The sequence below is a fragment of the Phaseolus vulgaris genome, chromosome 7 (genome assembly GCF_051622355.1).
Source record: "Phaseolus vulgaris cultivar YP4 chromosome 7, ASM5162235v1, whole genome shotgun sequence".
NCBI classification, from domain to species: Eukaryota; Viridiplantae; Streptophyta; class Magnoliopsida; order Fabales; family Fabaceae; genus Phaseolus; species Phaseolus vulgaris.
Genome location: NC_143504.1, coordinates 57,682,586 through 57,700,777, shown reverse-complemented (window position 1 = coordinate 57,700,777; position 18,192 = coordinate 57,682,586). Strand labels below are relative to the sequence as shown.

Genomic DNA, 18,192 nt, shown 5'->3' with positions numbered 1-18,192 from the left:
GTCAAAATGCAATTTCTCCTTCAAAACAATAAAAAAAATATGGATCCTTACAAGAATAAGACTTTTGAAGACCAAGGTGACCCCTTCAAGAAGATGATGTTTGCGTAAAACTAGTTTAGAAGTTTAGGTGGGTGCTATAAGTCTACCTTTATCTAAATTAACAAAATATGATAAAGGAATAATTTAAAAAAAAATCATATGTAATTTAGATATTTCTAATTATTTTTCACAATTATATTAACAATAATATATAAAACAAAATATTAAAACACTTTGTTAATATATATAATTTAAGAAACTATAATATATATTAAATCTAAAACAAAAATGTAGTAAAGAATGTGGCAATAGTGAAAGAAGTTAAATTATTCTCCCGTGTAATTATTCCCTGTAATAACATATTTTGTTATTCTATTCTATCAAATAATAATTCAATAAATAAAAAATAAACAGATATATAAAAATTGATAATATAAATCCAAATGGCTAATTATCCACTACGGACAGTCTCCGTGCAACCTATGAAATGAAATTTACAAATCCCATAAGAAACAACAGTGTAGAAGGAGAATCAGAGCAAAGTATAAAAATTTGATTGCAATCTTCTTCACCGATTTGGTCTATAAGAGAATAAAGAACCCTAAACCACCGGAAAATCAAGTGTAGGGTTCCAACCAAGGATGAAAGCTTCCCTAAAGTTCCGTGAGGAACAGCAGAAGCCCCTCTTTAGGGCGAAGGTGCCCTTAAGCGTTCTGGGCATGCCCTTCCAATCCGGCATCGTCGCCGGCGAACCGAAAGAACTCACACTGAACCTTTCTAGTTTCTTCGAATCAGGTCCTTCGCTTAAAGTGGCGTATCGACCTAACGATTCCAAGAACCCTTTCTCGCTCATAGTGAAAACGGGAACCGGACCCTTCGGTTCCCCTCTCAAGAGCTCCATGCTCATGAGCTGCGAGTTCAACCTTCCCGGCCGAACCGGTTCCCCGCTCTTCATGCTCCATTTCAAACCCCGCTTTGGCGACTTCACTTTCAAGAAGACGCAGACCTCTATCTTCGATGGAAAAGCTTTTTCTGACGCGCAGAACGACGTCGTCGTCGACGAGACCGTTCAAGTCGAAACGCCGTCGTTCGCTGGCGCCAAGATTCCTATGCTGGACACGAATTCCCGCGCCGCTGGCGCCGTCGCGGGGATGTTCTCCGGTGTGGAGGTGTCCGCCCGGACGACGCTCCCCGTGCGGGGTCGCGCCGCCGTGAAGTTCCGCTGGGGGGTTAGGGTTCCGGCGGAGTTCAAGGGCGACAGCGCGTTCCAGCGGATTCCGTTTCTCGTGATGGACAAGATCGGCGTGGAGCACATGATGGAGTGCGGCGAGAAGAAGGGGAGGGCGAAGGCCACGACTGGGGCTCCTGCGAGCGCTGACGTGGCGGAGGCGTGCTTCGCGGTGAAACGGCAGATGGAGGTCCTCCAGGCGGAGAACGGGTTGCTGAGGAACGCCGTGGAGGATCTCCGGCGGGAAATTGTTGGTGTCCGAGGCGGAGGTTCGGAGTTTAGTAAGTGGAAAACCCCTAAAAAGAATGACAAGAAAGCAACATCGGATTATGGCAGTTTTTCGGGGAAATCGACGGAGGTTGAAGCGAGTGAGGAATTGAAGAAGGCGTTGTTGGGAGGTGCTCCTTCTGGTGCTTGAGTTTGAATCTGTTGAATCAAAATATTGTTTCTTTTATGGTGTATTGTCTATACTCTTTTTGGGATGGGTAGAATTGTGTTTTTCTCTTTCGAAATTTATAGTTTCAGTTTTGAAGATGCGAAATTTTCTTCTGTAGTATTATGTATGTTATGAATAGGTTGGTTCGTCAAGGCTTGTTCTTGTGTTCAATTTTGAAGCTATGAATGAAGGACCATGAAGTTAAGCAGATTCACATTATGAATTGGTGTCACTTGTCACTGGCACGCATGATATTTGAATGTTAGATCAGACAATGAACTTGGTTTGGTGTGAATTGGGTGGGTAATTAAGTTTCGACTGTGAAGAGAATTCTTTCAATTTGGTTAATTATTTGCATTATTGTGATTAGAATTCATTCGTGTTAGTGAGTTCAACATTGCAAGATAATTACAGAACAAGAGACATATGTGGGGGCAGTGGTTCTTGAACAGTTGAATAAGTGGAAATGGCACTTTATATTGTGCTTTGCTTTCAGGGAATTGACACTGGGAACTGGGTTTCTGGTGTGTTTTGTTTATAACTTTCAGCTGGTTTTGCTCATTGTCAGATATTCATTGAATAGATAGAGATTCTTCTTGTTGCTTGGTGATTTTGGTTTTAGGTGGAAATTCAATTTTCCCCTTTCAGCATTTGGTTAATGCTCTATGTCAGATATTTGAAGCAATTAAGTTTCTTCATGTTTCTCTGAGATTTTTGGTTTGGGAGGGAATTGAATTTTCAACTTTCAGTAGTTGATACTCAACGAGTCAATGTCACATTCGTTGAAGAGATTGAGTTTTCGTTTTGTTGTTTAGAGCTTTTTGATTTGGGAGGGAATTGGTGTTACAGTCAGATTTGTAATTTGAAAATTGAATTTTGCACAATTATTGCCAGCTATTGCTTCAGGGGATGCAGATTTGTCGGAAGAAATTGGCCAATCATTGACTATAGATTATTACAGAGAAGAGGGAAGTGAATTGGCTGAAATTTGAAAAAACTTAAATCTTTAATCAGAAAGATATTTTATTACAGGATAAAGTATGAACATTGCCAATTTTTATGGTTATATATATTCTTGTGGAGATTGATGCTATCTTAGTTTAGGTTAAAATAAGAGAGGAATAAAAAAGACAGATGGACTATAAAATTTTCTTGGAGTGAGGACTGTAAAAATGTATTATCTTTACATGACATTTGTAAAATACATTATGTGATAAGAGAAAAGAAAATTTTGTAATAATGATGAATAAAACTTTACCATTTTAATACACCTAGGAGTTAATGGTGGAGTTGTCATTCTTCTAATTCGATTCAAAATTCTATGGAACTATCTAATTTAATTCTTAATTCGGCCTAATCAAAACTCATAATATGCAAAACAGAAGTTGGGTCAACATGACTTTGTAACAGAATATATTAATTTTCCCATTATGTATTCTTAAACTAAAGAATAAAAGAAATGTAAAATTTAAATTAAGCTATATTTTATAAACAGACATTTTAAAATACTATAAATAAAATACGATGTTATACAATTATTATTATTAATAATATAAAGTAGTTTAAAAACTTATATTTTTAATAAAATATTAAAATAAAACTAGATTGGGATCACCCGACCACAACTTGATTTTAAAAAAAAGATTACATTAGATATATTAAAATTAAAATTCGTCAAAACCAACTTCAGACAAACCAAACCCAAACATCCACTTAAGCCTTGCCAATCTTAAAGTTGGGTAAACATTATACTTATTTTGTTTTAATTCAGGAAGCAAACAGTTTATTGAAAGATTAAATGGATTAATAATTTACAATTTTAAAGATCATTATACAACTATATTTATAAGATTTTCTATTACAATTACAAAAACTTAACTAAATGTTAATATGTAATTTTAAAATTTATTATATTCTTTGAGTCTTGAAAACGGTTCACACAAACATGCGTTACAGTAAGACATTCCTAAGATTTCAAACAAACAGACATTTGTAAGTGGAAAGTGTTTAATTCAAAATATTTATTTGAATTTTTGATAATTTTATCATGATTTTAACACAATTTTTTTAAAAAAATACATTAATTTTCTAAAAAATTAAACTTATTATATAAATATAAATTTTATTATGATTATAAAAATGAGAAACAAACTTTTTGAACCAGTCATAACACAACAAACATCTTTCTACTAAAAAAACTGAAATATAATTATGTAAATAAATATTATCAATTTATAATTCATAATTAATATATATATATATATATATATATATATTTTGGTGTTCCCGTGTCTTATATTCTAAAAGTTATATTATACGTATTTATGTGTCCGTGTATTCGTATAAGTGTTTGCGTTACATATATTTTATTATTTATTAATTTTAAGGACTAATTTAATCAATCATTACAATTTTAAAAAATAAATTAATTTATTTCCTATTTTATTTTAGTTGAAATGCGAGTAGGAAAGTCCCTAATTATTCTTAATAGATGACATTAAACTTAAGGGAAATACATTAACTATTTTTCAATAGAGGTAGGATAGTTATCTAGCAAGTAGAGTATGGATTATTACACTCAAATTTCTTATTTTTTAATAAATGTATATATAACATAATTTATAAAACTCTCTTAAATGATTTTAATTTTTTAAAATTTTCTAATTTACACAAACTAATTTGAATTTATATATATTTTTAATTTGATGAATCCTTAATAATAGGTCCCGCATTCCAAATAGCGTCGCGAATGGTAACTGTGTGTGGGGCCTACGCGAATGCGCGCTGTTTCGGCATTTCGCTTTCTCATCTTCAACCTCACAACACGTTGCGCAGAACGGCACCGTTTTTGGCTCGACATAATCCATCATACAACCTGAATCGCTTCAGCAAAGGGTCTTCGAAGTCCGAACGAAACGAACGTATGGAGCATCGGATTGACGTCGTTTCGAGACGATTTCCGAGGACACAGATCTCTTCAAACTGCTCAATTTCTTCAGGTACATTCAAATCCTCTTCATAGCCTGTCGGTTGTTCTGTTTTTCGCTTGAACCTGTCGTTTCGATTGTAGTCAAATGTCGTGGACTTTGATGATGGTTACGAGGATTTCGGTTGTTCGTGTTCTGATGCATTCTCACACTGCACTGAATCGTAAGTTGAAGCTGAAGGATTTAATTTCTTGAGATTTGTTCTGTTTCTGTTCCGTGGTTTTTGGTTGGGCATAACATCCATATGTTCATGACTTTAGGCACATGTTCTACTTGAAAACATTTTTCTTTATGATTTTCTTTTTGCTTTGTTCGTTAAATCACGCACCTTCGGAAGCACTAACATTTCATTGGTGCAAGTTATACTGAATTTAGATTTTTTAAACAACATATTGGCTTCGAATTTTTTGAATGAAAAAAAAAAAAAATGTATTGAAAAGGAAGACTTCACTGAAAACCTGTCAAATTTCGTCAATTTTGTTGTTCTCCAGTCATTTCACGGTTCAAGTGACAATAAGCTGGGTTTAGTCTAAGTAATATTCATTCCATCTAATTCGATTTGGTTTATACTGAAGAAACAATAAAAAAAAATTATGGTTTCAGTTTGATAATTTGTATCGAGTTGATTCTATATCCTTATTATTTGGGTTACTCAGGTGAAAATCAAATTTTATGGAAAGAATAGCATTAGAAACCCATGACATTGCATGTAAATTTAACGTATAATAATATCCTTCAGGTTCTGAATCAACTTCATAATCTGAGCATAGTAATTTTAGCGGTTGCTACGAGTTTGAAGCGTGTACTTTTTGTATCTTACAACCAAGATCAGATTTCTAGAGATTCCAATCCATCATATCTGTTTGTACTTCTTCCTGTAGCAATGACGAGGTAGTCGGTCGATTACTAATTTGCGCTCTTGTTCTTTTGTCATGGATGAGAGATCAAACTATTCAGGTAATGTTTTTCTTTGAGAATTCTTAGGTGCTTTTGGAGCAAACGGAATTTGACAGTGCTTTGTTGACATACTTAAGGAGTACATATTCTAAGTTTTTTACCTTAGGAGTAACTAAATTTTCGTCTTTCTTTTACGTACATATGATCCCAGCCTATAGTTTTAAACCTCAGTTAAGAGTTACGAGGAAATTAGGGATCTTGTCGCTGTGGTGTGGGAGGCTTCATTCTTAATGCAGGAAAAGGGCCGATTCTTGTGTTCCGGTGGCCATAGTTATCTTTCATTACTATGTTGGTATTTATAAATAGGATGAAAAGATTAGAAAAGTATTTACCTTTAGAAGGACTTATCTCTTGTATAGAATGATGAAGGATCTTAACTATGGTATATGGAGACGGCTTTTTTTACGACACCGTCCTTCTGTAAATTGATGGAATCCAATGATTCTTTGTGGTTTACGAGTCCGACACCGTCTTTCTTTGGTTATTAGATTTGCTAATTTGAGTCAGTGATAGTGTCCATGTTATCAAGTGATATATATATTCAGATTGCTATTATGTGAATTTGCATTGTCATGTTTCTTTTAATTTGCATCTGATGGGTTAAGGCACACAATCTTTGACTACAGGCCTTAGCTAATCAGATCCTGGATATTATTGGATGCGTTGAGGAATACCCATATTCACCTTAGATGCTTTTTGCTGCAAATGCAATTTGTCTACTGTTTCTTTTACTTATGGTTTCATGCTGTGTTGCAGGAAGAAAGCCAAACGAAATGCATGGCAAATTAATTTAGGATTTTACTAATAGTATTTTACACTTGCATGCAGACTGAAAAATTGATATTGATGTGCCTGACAATTGATAAGTTGGGGGGCTCTCTATTCAAAACCGTCACTGAGTTACAAAACTCGCACATGTGGCAACTTTCAGGGAGGGCAATAAATGAATGACAGAAAAAGCATCAGTAAGAAGTAAACCGTATTGGCCATTTGCTGCTGTTGGATCCTACAAGTGTGCATGCATAAGCTGACCACGCATTCATCTCTCCAAAATTAGAGTTTCACGAGAATTCATCAGAGCTTAAAGATAATGTTTCCTGTGCAACAGATTACATCCAACATGCAGTATTTCCTGTGCTCTTATCCCCTTTCCATTAATTGTCCATGCTGCAAAAACGGCTGTTCTTCATCTGTAAGCAAGGCACAGTGAAAAGTTACACAATATTTGTAATAGTGATATGCATACAACACATTTCTGCTTAATCTTTAAAACATTAGTTTGGTGACCGTGATCACCAATTGTGCAAACAATCCTCACACTGAAAGACAATGTTACAACAGTTTTATTAAATATGCACACAGAACTTGTTTTGTTTGCTTTTTTTCTTTCAAAAGTCCTCTTAATGAGCACAGAAAAAAAAAACAATTTTCTCAATAAGCGTAAGACAAACATTCGCTATAAAATAAGAGGCCCCTAATTACTCACTAGTACATCTCTCCTGTTCTGATCCAAAATGAAGAAAAGCATAAATGTTTTGCCCCAGTTAGATAAAAGTATAATAAAAATGTTGGATTTATTAAGTTACAAAAAGCTTATTTGTCTGACCTGAGCAAAAAGAGAAAAATATATAAGGGGTTTCAAATACAACAGTAAGCAGCATGATTATGTAGACGGCTAATTATTACCACTTTCACCATCAGATGCATCTGCAATCCTTGCAATGGCGTCAACAAGTGCTTGCTCATGCTCCTGTACAACAATTCAAGCAAGTGTGTGAACAATAATCATGGGCATAAACGTTTGATGATAGGAAAATCATGATGATGGATGGTTGACTTACTTTCAGCATTTGCTTTGCCTTCTCAAGCTCCATTGAATCTGGAGCACTTGTAGCAAAAATCCTTTCAACCTGTTATAATAACATCAATGTTTTTTTTTTAAAAAAAAAAACCTTCCCTGTTTATTCTTTTGATTTTAAAAAGGTTGCTAAGGCATATATCACACTACCTCCTTAACTAGAGAATCTGTGTTCAGTAATTCGATGTCATCCAAAACTCTCTTCCCAATACCATTTTGGGGTGGGTGAAACTCTTGTCTGGTATGAAGCCTGGGATGACCTCTCCCTCTTCCTGCACCTAAAGAATCACCACCATGGCCAAAGAATCTCTTAACGCCACGACCGTGCCCACTATGCCCACCTCTATGGAGTATGCCTGGATCTTCACCTTCCCATCTTATATCCTCTGGTGAGATCTGTAATTGATAAGGTATATTTATATGTCTGTAAAATATGACAGATAATTTTGCCCAACTTATATCATCTTGGTTATTGCAACATAATTTCTCAGTGTAGAAATAGTCAAATCATTTGCAATTATTTTACCTTGTACTATTCAGGATCTACATGATTTTGTACAAACAGCTTACACATTCAGAATGCATGAGGGTAGCAAAAATTATCCCTCAAAGAGTTAGGGACACCTTATTTTAATCTTATACCCCCCACACAATATTGTAGTCGTGTGAAACCATGAATCAGTCAACAAACAAATAGGCTCCCACATCAACCAAAAATATTAAAAGATATCCAGACATGGCTTCAACTTGATTATGATCAATTGAAAATTGTAAGTTATAAGTCATAAGCACTGAATATCCCAATGAACATTGCAATTTGCATGCTGGAATTTAACACAAATTAGGGTTCAACTGCTCCTAAACACTTTTAGTCCAAAAAACATGTTAAGAAAGATTACAAACAACACAACCAAAAAAGTTTATAATTATAAAATCCTAAATACCCCGCATATTTTCCCAAATAAAGAATTCAAATATTTTACAATATTTCTGATGGAGTCCTCAGACTACTCCAACAAGATTACAGACAACATAACCACAGAAAGTTTTATAATAAAAATCCTAAATCTTATCTTATGTTACATAATGATTTTTTCATTAATGTTTGAAACCTTTTCAAATAATAATAAAAAATCAATACCCCCATATTTTCTCAAATAAAGTATTCAAATATTTTACAGTATGCTAATCTGATGTTTAGTCAGCATGTTTGCTTGAGGTTTTTTGTTCAAATATAGTGGAAATCTGGTATCTTGTTAGAAAAAATAAAGGATTTCTCCCCTCAATACAGTGCCTACTTACAGAAATCGAGGGTCTTCACCTTGCAACGCTGAAAGGTTCCCATTCTCTCTTAAATGACAAGTCAAATCCCTCACAACCTTTCTATTTATATACAGCTACAGCATTGCTAACGTAAGCCCACCTTAATGGGCCCATTTCCCTACTTTCTAATAAATTCTTCGTATTTCTTTGACTAACTAACCTAACTTACATAACTATTATCTGATCTATCAAATTCATCAATGGTTGAAGTTGTAAAGTTCACCCATCCACAGTCTATGTTCAAACAGTGTTTTCCTGATACGTGAAATAATATTGCAAACAAGTGTAGAATGAGTTTGCACTGAAGAGATAATAAATGTGGCACAAATGAGGAAGGAAAATGGCCCATTTGACTCTAAATTGGATTAAACTTACAGAAGATAAGAGATGGATTCTACAATGCACCCTTCAAGGGCCAGAGTATAGATTCACCAGCTATCATAAAAAATGATTATATACCCTTTCTGTACTTAATTTAAATATCACCCTGTTAGGTTACACATAGATCTATGTGTAACCTAACACACCCCCTTTTAAAAGTTGAGATAAAACATTGAAAGTACATGCAAAATAAGCTATTGGAGTATGATGTTTCAGCCAGGGTACCAACTACCAAGACAAGATAAAAGGAGCTAAAGGCCAAAAAGAAGGACAATGGATTGAATAGCTTTAGTTTTAGGCCATAATAACAGATAAGCTGATAGGAGGATTCAAACTGCTTTTTGTGGAGGATGGATGCTGCAAATTCTGCTATCCCTTAATATGTTCTCAGTGTCCCATTGGTACTAAGACACATAAGACTTGCCTTCTAGATTTTTTTTTAAAGGAAGGTTATGCTACAGGCAAAAAAAATCATTTGCTTACTTATCTAGTCTTGTCATCTTTAAAAATATTTTATTTTTTAGTCATTTCATATTATTAGATGTTAATCTTTCTATTAACATTTTTTGCAAATGCTAAACTCAAAGTAACTATTGAAATTTTAAAACCTAATTAACTATTGCTGTTATATATGCAGCACAGCATACGAAATATATACCTCTTTGAGATCAACCCATTCCCAAGTCTCATGTACTTTATTAATATCATAAACCAAAGCATGCCGACCCTGCGAGAAAGAAAAGTCCAAAAGTTCGATAAAAAATTACTGAAAAAAGTTATTAAAAAAAGCCTATCATGCTGCCATGAACTTTCAGGATTGGGCCCTAATCACTTTTCAGCTTTTTTTATTTCCATCACGATTAAAGGACCAATATTTCATTATATATCCTACAAGAGTTTAGAAACGATAGAGAGACACATTTATCCTAAATGAAATAAATACAAAATGTTTGCATACTGTTCATTCTTTAATTGGTGCATGGGGAAACCAAACCAAAAGGCATCCTACATGTGGGCAAAACAATTCAACTACATAAATCACCCTAAAGGGCCTAAACATAAAATTCAAATGAGAATCAGACCAGTGACCATTCAAATGTGTTCACCAGGTAAAATATAAATGCAATAATCAAGAATTTTTAGAACTAATTTAAGATCTAAACATACATCTGCAGGGTTGTAATCAGTTACAACAGCTTCATAAAAGTGGTTATCTTCAGGCCACCTAGTCCAAACTTTCTTCCCAATCAATGGATCAAAGGCTGCTGCTTCAGCAGGTGCATTGGATGCAAGAGCACTAGCATTGCGATTTGAAAAATGCCTACCTCCAGTAGGTCCAGCAGAAGTATATTGTGCAGACTTCACTGAAGATAAAGCAGGCAAGGACTGACCCTGGTGCCAATATTGGTGGAAAATTAAAACCAAATGGGCAATAATATATCTCTTCTGTAAGAATTTAAGTGCGGTAAAATTATGGATTTTGGCCTCTGGATCCTAAAACACCCGTAACAAATGCAGGCAATGAATATGAACATACAAAAATGTGCTATCAAAGCCCACATCACATCATATATTATAAATAGAAGATGGTACCGAATGGGATGTCTTCTGCTTTTTTCGGGAAACTGAAACAGTTGGACTAGGTAAGATGTCATGAACAGGCTGAGATGTGCTGCGCCTTGCAGGTTGGTAACAACCAGTTTGTCTCCACTCCCTGAATTGAATTTTCAATCACATAACATTATAAAAGTAGCAGAAAATGGCCAAAAAAACTTTTTTCTACACTATTGCCACTACTCAAATAATTTCCAAACCTAATGCGATGAATTATTTCATCAGAGTTAACCCTGGTAAGAAGCTCTCTGTGTTCATCATCCGAAACCCTTAACTCTTTTCTAAGCTCAGTTATCAAACCTTCCTTCTCCTGATGAATACATAAAATAAAATGAGATAAATCTTTAACACAGGAAAATACAAAGATGATACAAAAAATACATGGGGGGAACCAATGCTATATACCCATGTAAGAGCATCAGACTGAGCTTTGAAAGCACGCAAGACAGCAGAGTAAGCTTCCTGTTCAAGTTGATGAATTTGAGCCTCCATGTCACAATGCAATTAAAAGTATGTAACAGAACCTATAGAAGATTTTTCATTGCCAGTAACACTGCTAGATCTCAGAACTCTATTCTGATTTGAGGAACAAAGATCATCAGCAGTACCTGAAATTGTTTAACAAAAAAAGTACTTAATATAAGAAATAACAATGACACGTTTCAAAGATTCAAAGTTCAAGTCTATTGTTAAGGATATTGATTCATGCATTGGAAGAGAAATTTCGTTATAAGTGAATGCTGGTTACACAAATTATTTCTTTAAGGACATTAAAAGTTCAAGTTTATTTTGTTAAGGATCTTGATTCATGCATTGGAAGAGAAATTTCTTTACAAGTGAATGCTGGTTACACAAATTATTTCTTTGTTCTAGAAACAGAGGGCTGGTTACACAAATTATTTCTTTAAGGATATTCAAAGTTCAAGTTTATTTTGTTAAGGATCTTGATTCATCCATTGGAAGGAAAATTTCTTTTTAAGTGAATGCTAGTTACTCAAATTATTTCTTTGTTCTAGAAACAGAGGAGTCTTGACTCTTTAAATGTTCTTTTCCAATTTTATCATTGATCATACACACAATCAATTATCTTTACTTCCCTACCTCTATTAATCTATTTCAATTTTCATTTTCAAGTTTATTCAAAAATTTGAGTAACTCAAATGATTGATTCCGCAGGATTTTCATATTAACAAAGAATAATGTCTAAAAATATAATTCAATTTACAAGCATATGAAAGGCACTGGCAGAAAATGTGACAAGGCTTCTACGCATTCAAATTTTAATGCGCACACACAACACCCACTTTACAATGAAACAATTTTGATATTAAAAGGATAAAATATAATCCAAGTTCAAGGTTCTGAAGAGCATCTTTAGAGATTTCATGCATTAGGGTTGTAGTTTCATTCTATAATTTCTTCTACCCTGCAGAACTCAAATGAAACAGATATTTGGTTCCTTCAAACACCTACAAAACCAACTTTTGCTCCTTATCAACCTTCTTGATCATAACACACTGCATGTCATATATACACACACAAACAAAATAAAAAATCCATCCCAGTGAGAATTTCCCTCTTATAACGTGTAGTAGCAAATTCCAATTTCATGCATTCAAACATAGGTGCTGCAAGCACAAATACCAAACAAATCATTTCTATCTGATTGCTCACTGGATTCAAGTTCAAGTTTTGTCCCCTTACCAACTTAAACAGTCTCCATACCCCACACCACCAAAAACTAACCTCAGTAACCATTTGTCCACAGTAACATGTGCCACCAATCATGCTCAATCTTCACACACGTTTACAAATTACTAAGCACATGCGCAATACCAACAGAAGGGTATCTATTTGCATTATATCATCACAAATCTATATACAAAATTGATATTAACACTGTATAACCAAGCCAGAAAAATTCACACGCCCTAAATTAAAAATATTCTTTTCGCCTCCATTTCATTTGATATTCTGAAAGTTCAAATCCAGCTAAACAAGGGGTTAAACTTAAACCCTAGCTGAACATTGTGCACATCAATGTCACAGTGCCCAATTTCAGGAAAGTTCCTAAAACAAATAATCTTCAACATAATAGCAGCCAATTAAAAAACTATCGACCCCACGTCCAGGAATTTCGAAAATCGCTAAAACAAATTAAAAATCATTTTTTTTCTCACGACAGGTTGAGGTAATAAGAAAAAAGAAAACCCTAGAACGTTGTTTGGACGGAGTGGGAGGAAAGGGGCAATGGAGCTCACCGGGTGTGTCGGAATTTGACAGTACGAGGAGGTTAGAACAATGGGTGAGAGAGCGAAGAAAATGTGCTCGGAAGCGCGTTTCGGTTGGAGAAAGTCAAGGTTTTGGAGAAGAAAATGGGTTTTAGTTTTCAGTTTGGGAGAGAGAAAACGACAGAGTCAGAGGTGTTGGATGTGTTCCTCGAGTTATATAGTAGAGTCGAGTGGACACAAAAAGCAAATGAATAGAAAAATAGATTTCGTTTTGGTTTGGTTCAAAGAAACCATATCAATGACAGGGTATGTATTATATATTATATATTATATATAGGAACAAGAAAAATAAATTATAATTCAGTTAATTAAATTAGGAAAATAGAGTATAATTCATTAAATATTGATTTAATTCACAAAAGTTTTTTATTTGGTGATATTTCAATGTTTCTTGGAATAGTTATTCTATTAACAAAAATATTATTTTAATATGAATCAGATAATTATGGTTTATTAGGAATTAAAGGCATATGCTTAAATGCCATACCAAATTTGTATTGATAATAATCTTAAATTTAAAATATTTTTATTATAACAATTTTTTATTGTAGTACACAGATTTAAGGTATAATAGAATTTTAAAATTAAGACTTGGTATTGCACAGTATCTAAGATTTTAGGAATAGAAAAAATTCAATATAAACTATATTAAATTATAGTAACTAAATTAATTTTTAAACTGTAAAAAATATAAAAAATGTAGATTTTATAAAACTTAGAACAGTTACTTAAAGGTGATAAAGTCTAAAGGAACTCACTTAAAATACAATAAGATTCATTGTAGTTTTTCTTTTGTCTACAGGATTTGTCAAACTCAAGCTACAATATAAGATTAGCAACAAATAAGGTTCCCTGCATTGAGATTTATGGTAGTTAGTTAATAAGACTCATAATAGTAAGTTCCTTGTAAGGAACTAAGGACTTTTCATAAATTACACTCCTATAATTAAACATTAATTTAATATCGATAAATTTAATTACAATTTTGTTCATAATATATAATTTATCTCTTAGTCGTCTTATCTTATATTAATGTTTCATGGATACTCTTATATTTTATATAAGTTTGTTATTTATCTTATTTTCAATAATTGTTTCAATGTAATGTCTTTGTTTTACATTACTTTTTCACATTATCTGGGTTTTTTTTTACAAGATACTTTTAAAACTTTTTTTTTTTCTAATTGGCAGCATACGACAATGATATTCATGATTATAATCTTCACAATCAATTGAAGAACTATGTTAGAATACATCATCTAATACGTTATGAATTTAAAAACCTTCATTCACTTTGAAAAGTTTTTTATAATTTATATTTCCATTTCAGTTACTCTCTCCAAAACCACCATGTATGCAGGAAATTGAATTTGTCACTCACATTTTGTGAATAGATCTTATCTGCATTTATCATAATGTCTTTCTCATTGCATCCATCTTTTTCTCTATGATTATGAATTTATTTGTGTTAGTTAACAAACTATTCAACTGTTTTGTTGATTCAAAGTAATCAAATTTTCAGTTGAGTTGGTTCCTTTTTTAAAAATTGATTTCGGTATTAGTTGTAATTGTCTCTAATTCTAATAAAAAAATTCATTTTCAGTTTGATCAACTTATTAGGTCTTTTGAAATGTTGAGTCATGATTGAGTAAGGAATTAGTCATCTTCTATTAAGAGTATAACGCATGATTTTTTTACTTGCTAATTTTCTCTCTGTGTTACCTCCATATTGATTATTGTATTAGTCGAACTTGTTCGGATCTTCACCCAAACACTTAAGTGTAGTAGCTCCATTAGACAGGTCAGTTTGAGAGATACCTAGCTCGATCTGAGGTGAATAACGGGTCCAGTGGTTTGTCATGAGGTCGGCCCAAATGATTGACAGTCCATATTGAAAAAATAATTAAAAACAAAATCACATGGTGAATAATTGAGGTGGTTAAGCTATTAGGAATAATGTTGCATGGCACCCGAAAAATAAAGGAACACATTAATGAAATATTTTTGTTGTTGAAATTGTTGAAGGAGTGTCTATAAAAGGGTTTAAGACCTTGAGTAAAGAAAAGTTTTTTTGAGAAGTCTAGACTAATATAGATTTTATAGTTTGAATGTTTTCACTGACTTGATCAACAGGTGGAACCCCCTGTATTAAAACGACATTTCAATTCAGCAGCATCAAGCAGAGATAAGACAACGCAGAGTCCACCACGAAGCCCGACCGAAGTCAACAGACAAGAACAATTACGATATCATCCAAACCAATTGGAGACTCATACATCAATTGAGATTCAATTTAGTATGTAATTGTTAAGAACTATTTTTAAAATCATTGGAGACCTATACCACGTAGTGAGATTTGTTGTTGTTGGTGGATACATATAAAAAGAAAACTTTGTGAATTATGACTAGTAAAAAGCAGTGGTACATAAAAAATGAAGATTTGAGAATTATCATTGAAAATGGGGGCAAGTGGTGATTGATTTTGCAAAAAAATTGATATACCTTTTATAACAATACTAATTGGGATCCACTTGGTAAAACACAAATAAGATTGGAGTTTGATAGCAATACAAGAGTGGAATTTGTGGTTGATAAATTATAAGCAAGATTGCGTGAAACAATTTATAAGACAATTCTATACACACTTCAACATTAAATTTAAGTTGTAATGGAACATTTATGCTTCAAATTGGTTTCACAACAATAAAAAAAATGTATAATCTTATATTAGAAAGGTCATAAAAAATGTACAATTTTTCAGTGGTAAAAAAAGAAAAAGACTTATATCATAGTTCATATCAAAATCTAATTTTTAAAGGCTATTAAAATCAAGAAAAAAATCTTAAAGAAAAAACTTTTGTTTCCTCCACGGTGAGTCCTTGTAAGAAAGCTTTTCACCTATTTGTCTTATTTCTTTTCAAACCCATTTGAAGATGCAATGCATCAAAGTCATGTAAGGTTAAGGATCCTCATAATTTCTTATTGCACCTCCATAACTTTTAAAATGACCAATTTATTATTCCAGAACAAGCTTATTTTTTTCTTCCTCTCAAAAAGTGAGGCAGTCATGGAGAACACATTTCCAGTAAAGAGAAAGTATTTTAGTCTTTGTTGTTAATACGAGAGTACATGTAATAATCATGGGGTGCAGGTAGAAAAATCCTCAAGAGAGGTGGGTCAAGGCCCATGAATGTAGCACTAGTGACACATGGACATTGTCTTCATCCTCATATCTAGAAGTTGCACTCCTATAAAAAATATATTCAATTTTAACTTTTTAAAAAATTATATTTTAAACTATACAATTTAAAATTCATATTTTGTATTTCAGATAACCAATGCAAAAAGGAAGTAAGGTTCCCTTCTTTTTAGTGTCATCCTTCCACATCGAAAAGTGAAGTGCCGCAATCCCATTCATAATATTTTATTCACATAGACAAAGCATAGCACCCAAAGTGTATATTAAAATGTATTCAAGAATGTATACAAAACTTAAAATAGTTTTTGAATTGTATAATCTATTTTTTTTTATTATCTAATCTATAACAAACTAACAAAAACGATAATGAATATAAAACAAAAAATCATGGAGGGTACTTTTGACATTTAATCCCAATAAGGGTGCAGATTCAAATCATAGGGGTGCAGAATGTAATGTTCATAACACACAGGCTAAGTGGAAAGTAGTACGTGGGCTTCGGTACTCAGATTTCATAGCCCAAAATCGCATATTCACAGGCAAATTCTTTCTACACCAAATATTTTTGAACCTGCACTCAACATAATTTTAAAATTTTAAAAATATCATTTATTCTGAAAATGAAAATTCAGGATTGAAAATAATATATTTCAGAAAAATAGATCAGGAAGAGATTTTTGTGTTCCGAAAATAAAAATTCAGAAAAAAAATCAAAAGTCCATTTCGAATAAGAAAATTCATAATAAAAAAATAGAGAATTTTCGTCTTTTTCACTGAAATTGGGAATAGCGAGATGGTGCAGAAAGCAATTGCCCAACATCTAATGTTTGGAGTTTTTTTTTTCTCTTTGGAGGAAATTATATTTACCTTATTTCTAGTTTGAAAATAGATATTTGTATATATTTTTTTATTTTTAATAAAACGATATTTATCTTTTTACAGTTTGTAAACAACACTTTCATGTTTTTAATAAATTAACTCACATGTTTTATGTTTTAACAACGTAATTCACCTTTTATTTTGTATTTATAATTTTTTAAACTTTCTATTTTTTTAAAAATATCTATCCTTTTAATATTTAATTTTATTCAATTTTTAGCCAATATACATTTTTTAAAAAAATCTGCAGGGAAAATATTTCTTTCATTTACATTTTGGGTATTAATTAAATTAAAGATATTAATGAAAAAAAATAGAAATTTAAATATGATGGATAAAAAAGAACACATTTTATTAAAAATGGTATCCACACAAATGGTACTGAACTCTTGAAGATTAATCACAATTGATATTAGTATCGTAGTTTGTTAAAACAATGAAAAAGTAATGTGAATGCATCTGATGTGAGATTCTTCCATTTTGATTGTATAAATTATTAATTAAGTAAACTTTAACATTAATTAAACCTAGACAGCACAGGGATCACATGGCTTAACAGTAACAGACAAATACTTCCATTATTACGTGTCTATCTCCCAAATTGTTTCTCATCTTTAATCATCAAATCCTAAAATTGTTCAATTATTAATCCTACAAGTCTAACCTAATCATAAATTTAATTACTTGTTTGCAGAATTGATTAGAAATCAAAATTTGTTTTTTGTTTTGTTTATTAAGAGCAGATGGTATTTGTGATAAGATATAAACAAGGTGTTGAATCAAAGAACGTATCTATGCAATGTATTTCTCACTTTTGAATCACTCACCATGCTCTTGTCTCCTTCTTACATAGTCAAGTGAGACATAAATAAATCATCCATTAGAGTATTTAATTATTAAAAAGGAACCTAATTTAATTTTATAAAATTGGTTTGTACACAATATATTATAAATGGTATGAATGATTTGATAAGTTTAACAAACACTCGTTACAATAGGT

General features: G+C 32.5%; 2 protein-coding genes and 1 long non-coding RNA gene across 6 annotated transcripts; 2 read left to right on the top strand and 1 right to left on the bottom strand.

Moving 5' to 3' along the window:
* The first annotated feature begins 504 nt into the window (after positions 1-504).
* On the top strand, positions 505-1,922 carry LOC137830631 (uncharacterized). The gene has a single exon (XM_068638085.1). It carries the CDS (start codon positions 681-683, stop codon positions 1,683-1,685), a length of 1,005 nt encoding a protein of 334 aa, XP_068494186.1. The 5' UTR covers positions 505-680; the 3' UTR covers positions 1,686-1,922.
* A 2,504-nt stretch (positions 1,923-4,426) lies between these two features.
* On the top strand, positions 4,427-7,023 carry LOC137830630 (uncharacterized). 3 transcript variants are annotated; one of them, XR_016523160.1, is made up of 4 exons: positions 4,427-4,702; positions 4,774-4,853; positions 5,572-5,647; positions 6,476-7,023. It is a non-coding gene; the product is annotated as an uncharacterized LOC137830630 (long non-coding RNA). The 3 variants fall into 3 exon arrangements; XR_016523159.1 differs by having other exon boundaries at positions 5,430-5,647; XR_011084248.2 differs by lacking the exon at positions 5,572-5,647.
* Positions 6,380-13,313, bottom strand: LOC137830629 (protein EMSY-LIKE 1). 2 transcript variants are annotated; one of them, XM_068638083.2, is made up of 10 exons: positions 13,085-13,282; positions 11,229-11,431; positions 11,024-11,133; positions 10,803-10,923; positions 10,377-10,601; positions 9,868-9,936; positions 7,656-7,901; positions 7,489-7,557; positions 7,334-7,397; positions 6,380-6,837 (listed from the first exon to the last, which is right to left on the bottom strand). In XM_068638083.2, the coding sequence occupies exons 2-10, from the start codon at positions 11,313-11,315 to the stop codon at positions 6,788-6,790; spliced, it is 1,041 nt and encodes a 346-aa protein (XP_068494184.1). In that variant the 5' UTR covers positions 11,316-11,431; positions 13,085-13,282; the 3' UTR covers positions 6,380-6,787. The 2 variants fall into 2 exon arrangements, with proteins under 2 accessions (XP_068494184.1, XP_068494185.1); XM_068638084.2 differs by lacking the exon at positions 9,868-9,936 and having other exon boundaries at positions 13,085-13,313.
* Between the last annotated feature and the right edge of the window lie 4,879 nt (positions 13,314-18,192).

Excerpts from the sequence above, each read along its gene's own strand:
- LOC137830631 (XM_068638085.1), top strand. The coding sequence starts at position 681 with ATGAAAGCTTCCCTAAAGTTCCGTGAGGAACAGCAGAAGCCCCTCTTT.
- LOC137830629 (XM_068638083.2), bottom strand. The coding sequence starts at position 11,315 with ATGGAGGCTCAAATTCATCAACTTGAACAGGAAGCTTACTCTGCTGTC. Across the intron at positions 10,924-11,023 it reads GAAATAATTCATCGCATTAG|GGAGTGGAGACAAACTGGTT; the intron begins GTTTGGAAATTA and ends AATTCAATTCAG. Across the intron at positions 10,602-10,802 it reads AGCAGAAGACATCCCATTCG|GGTCAGTCCTTGCCTGCTTT; the intron begins GTACCATCTTCT and ends TATTGGCACCAG.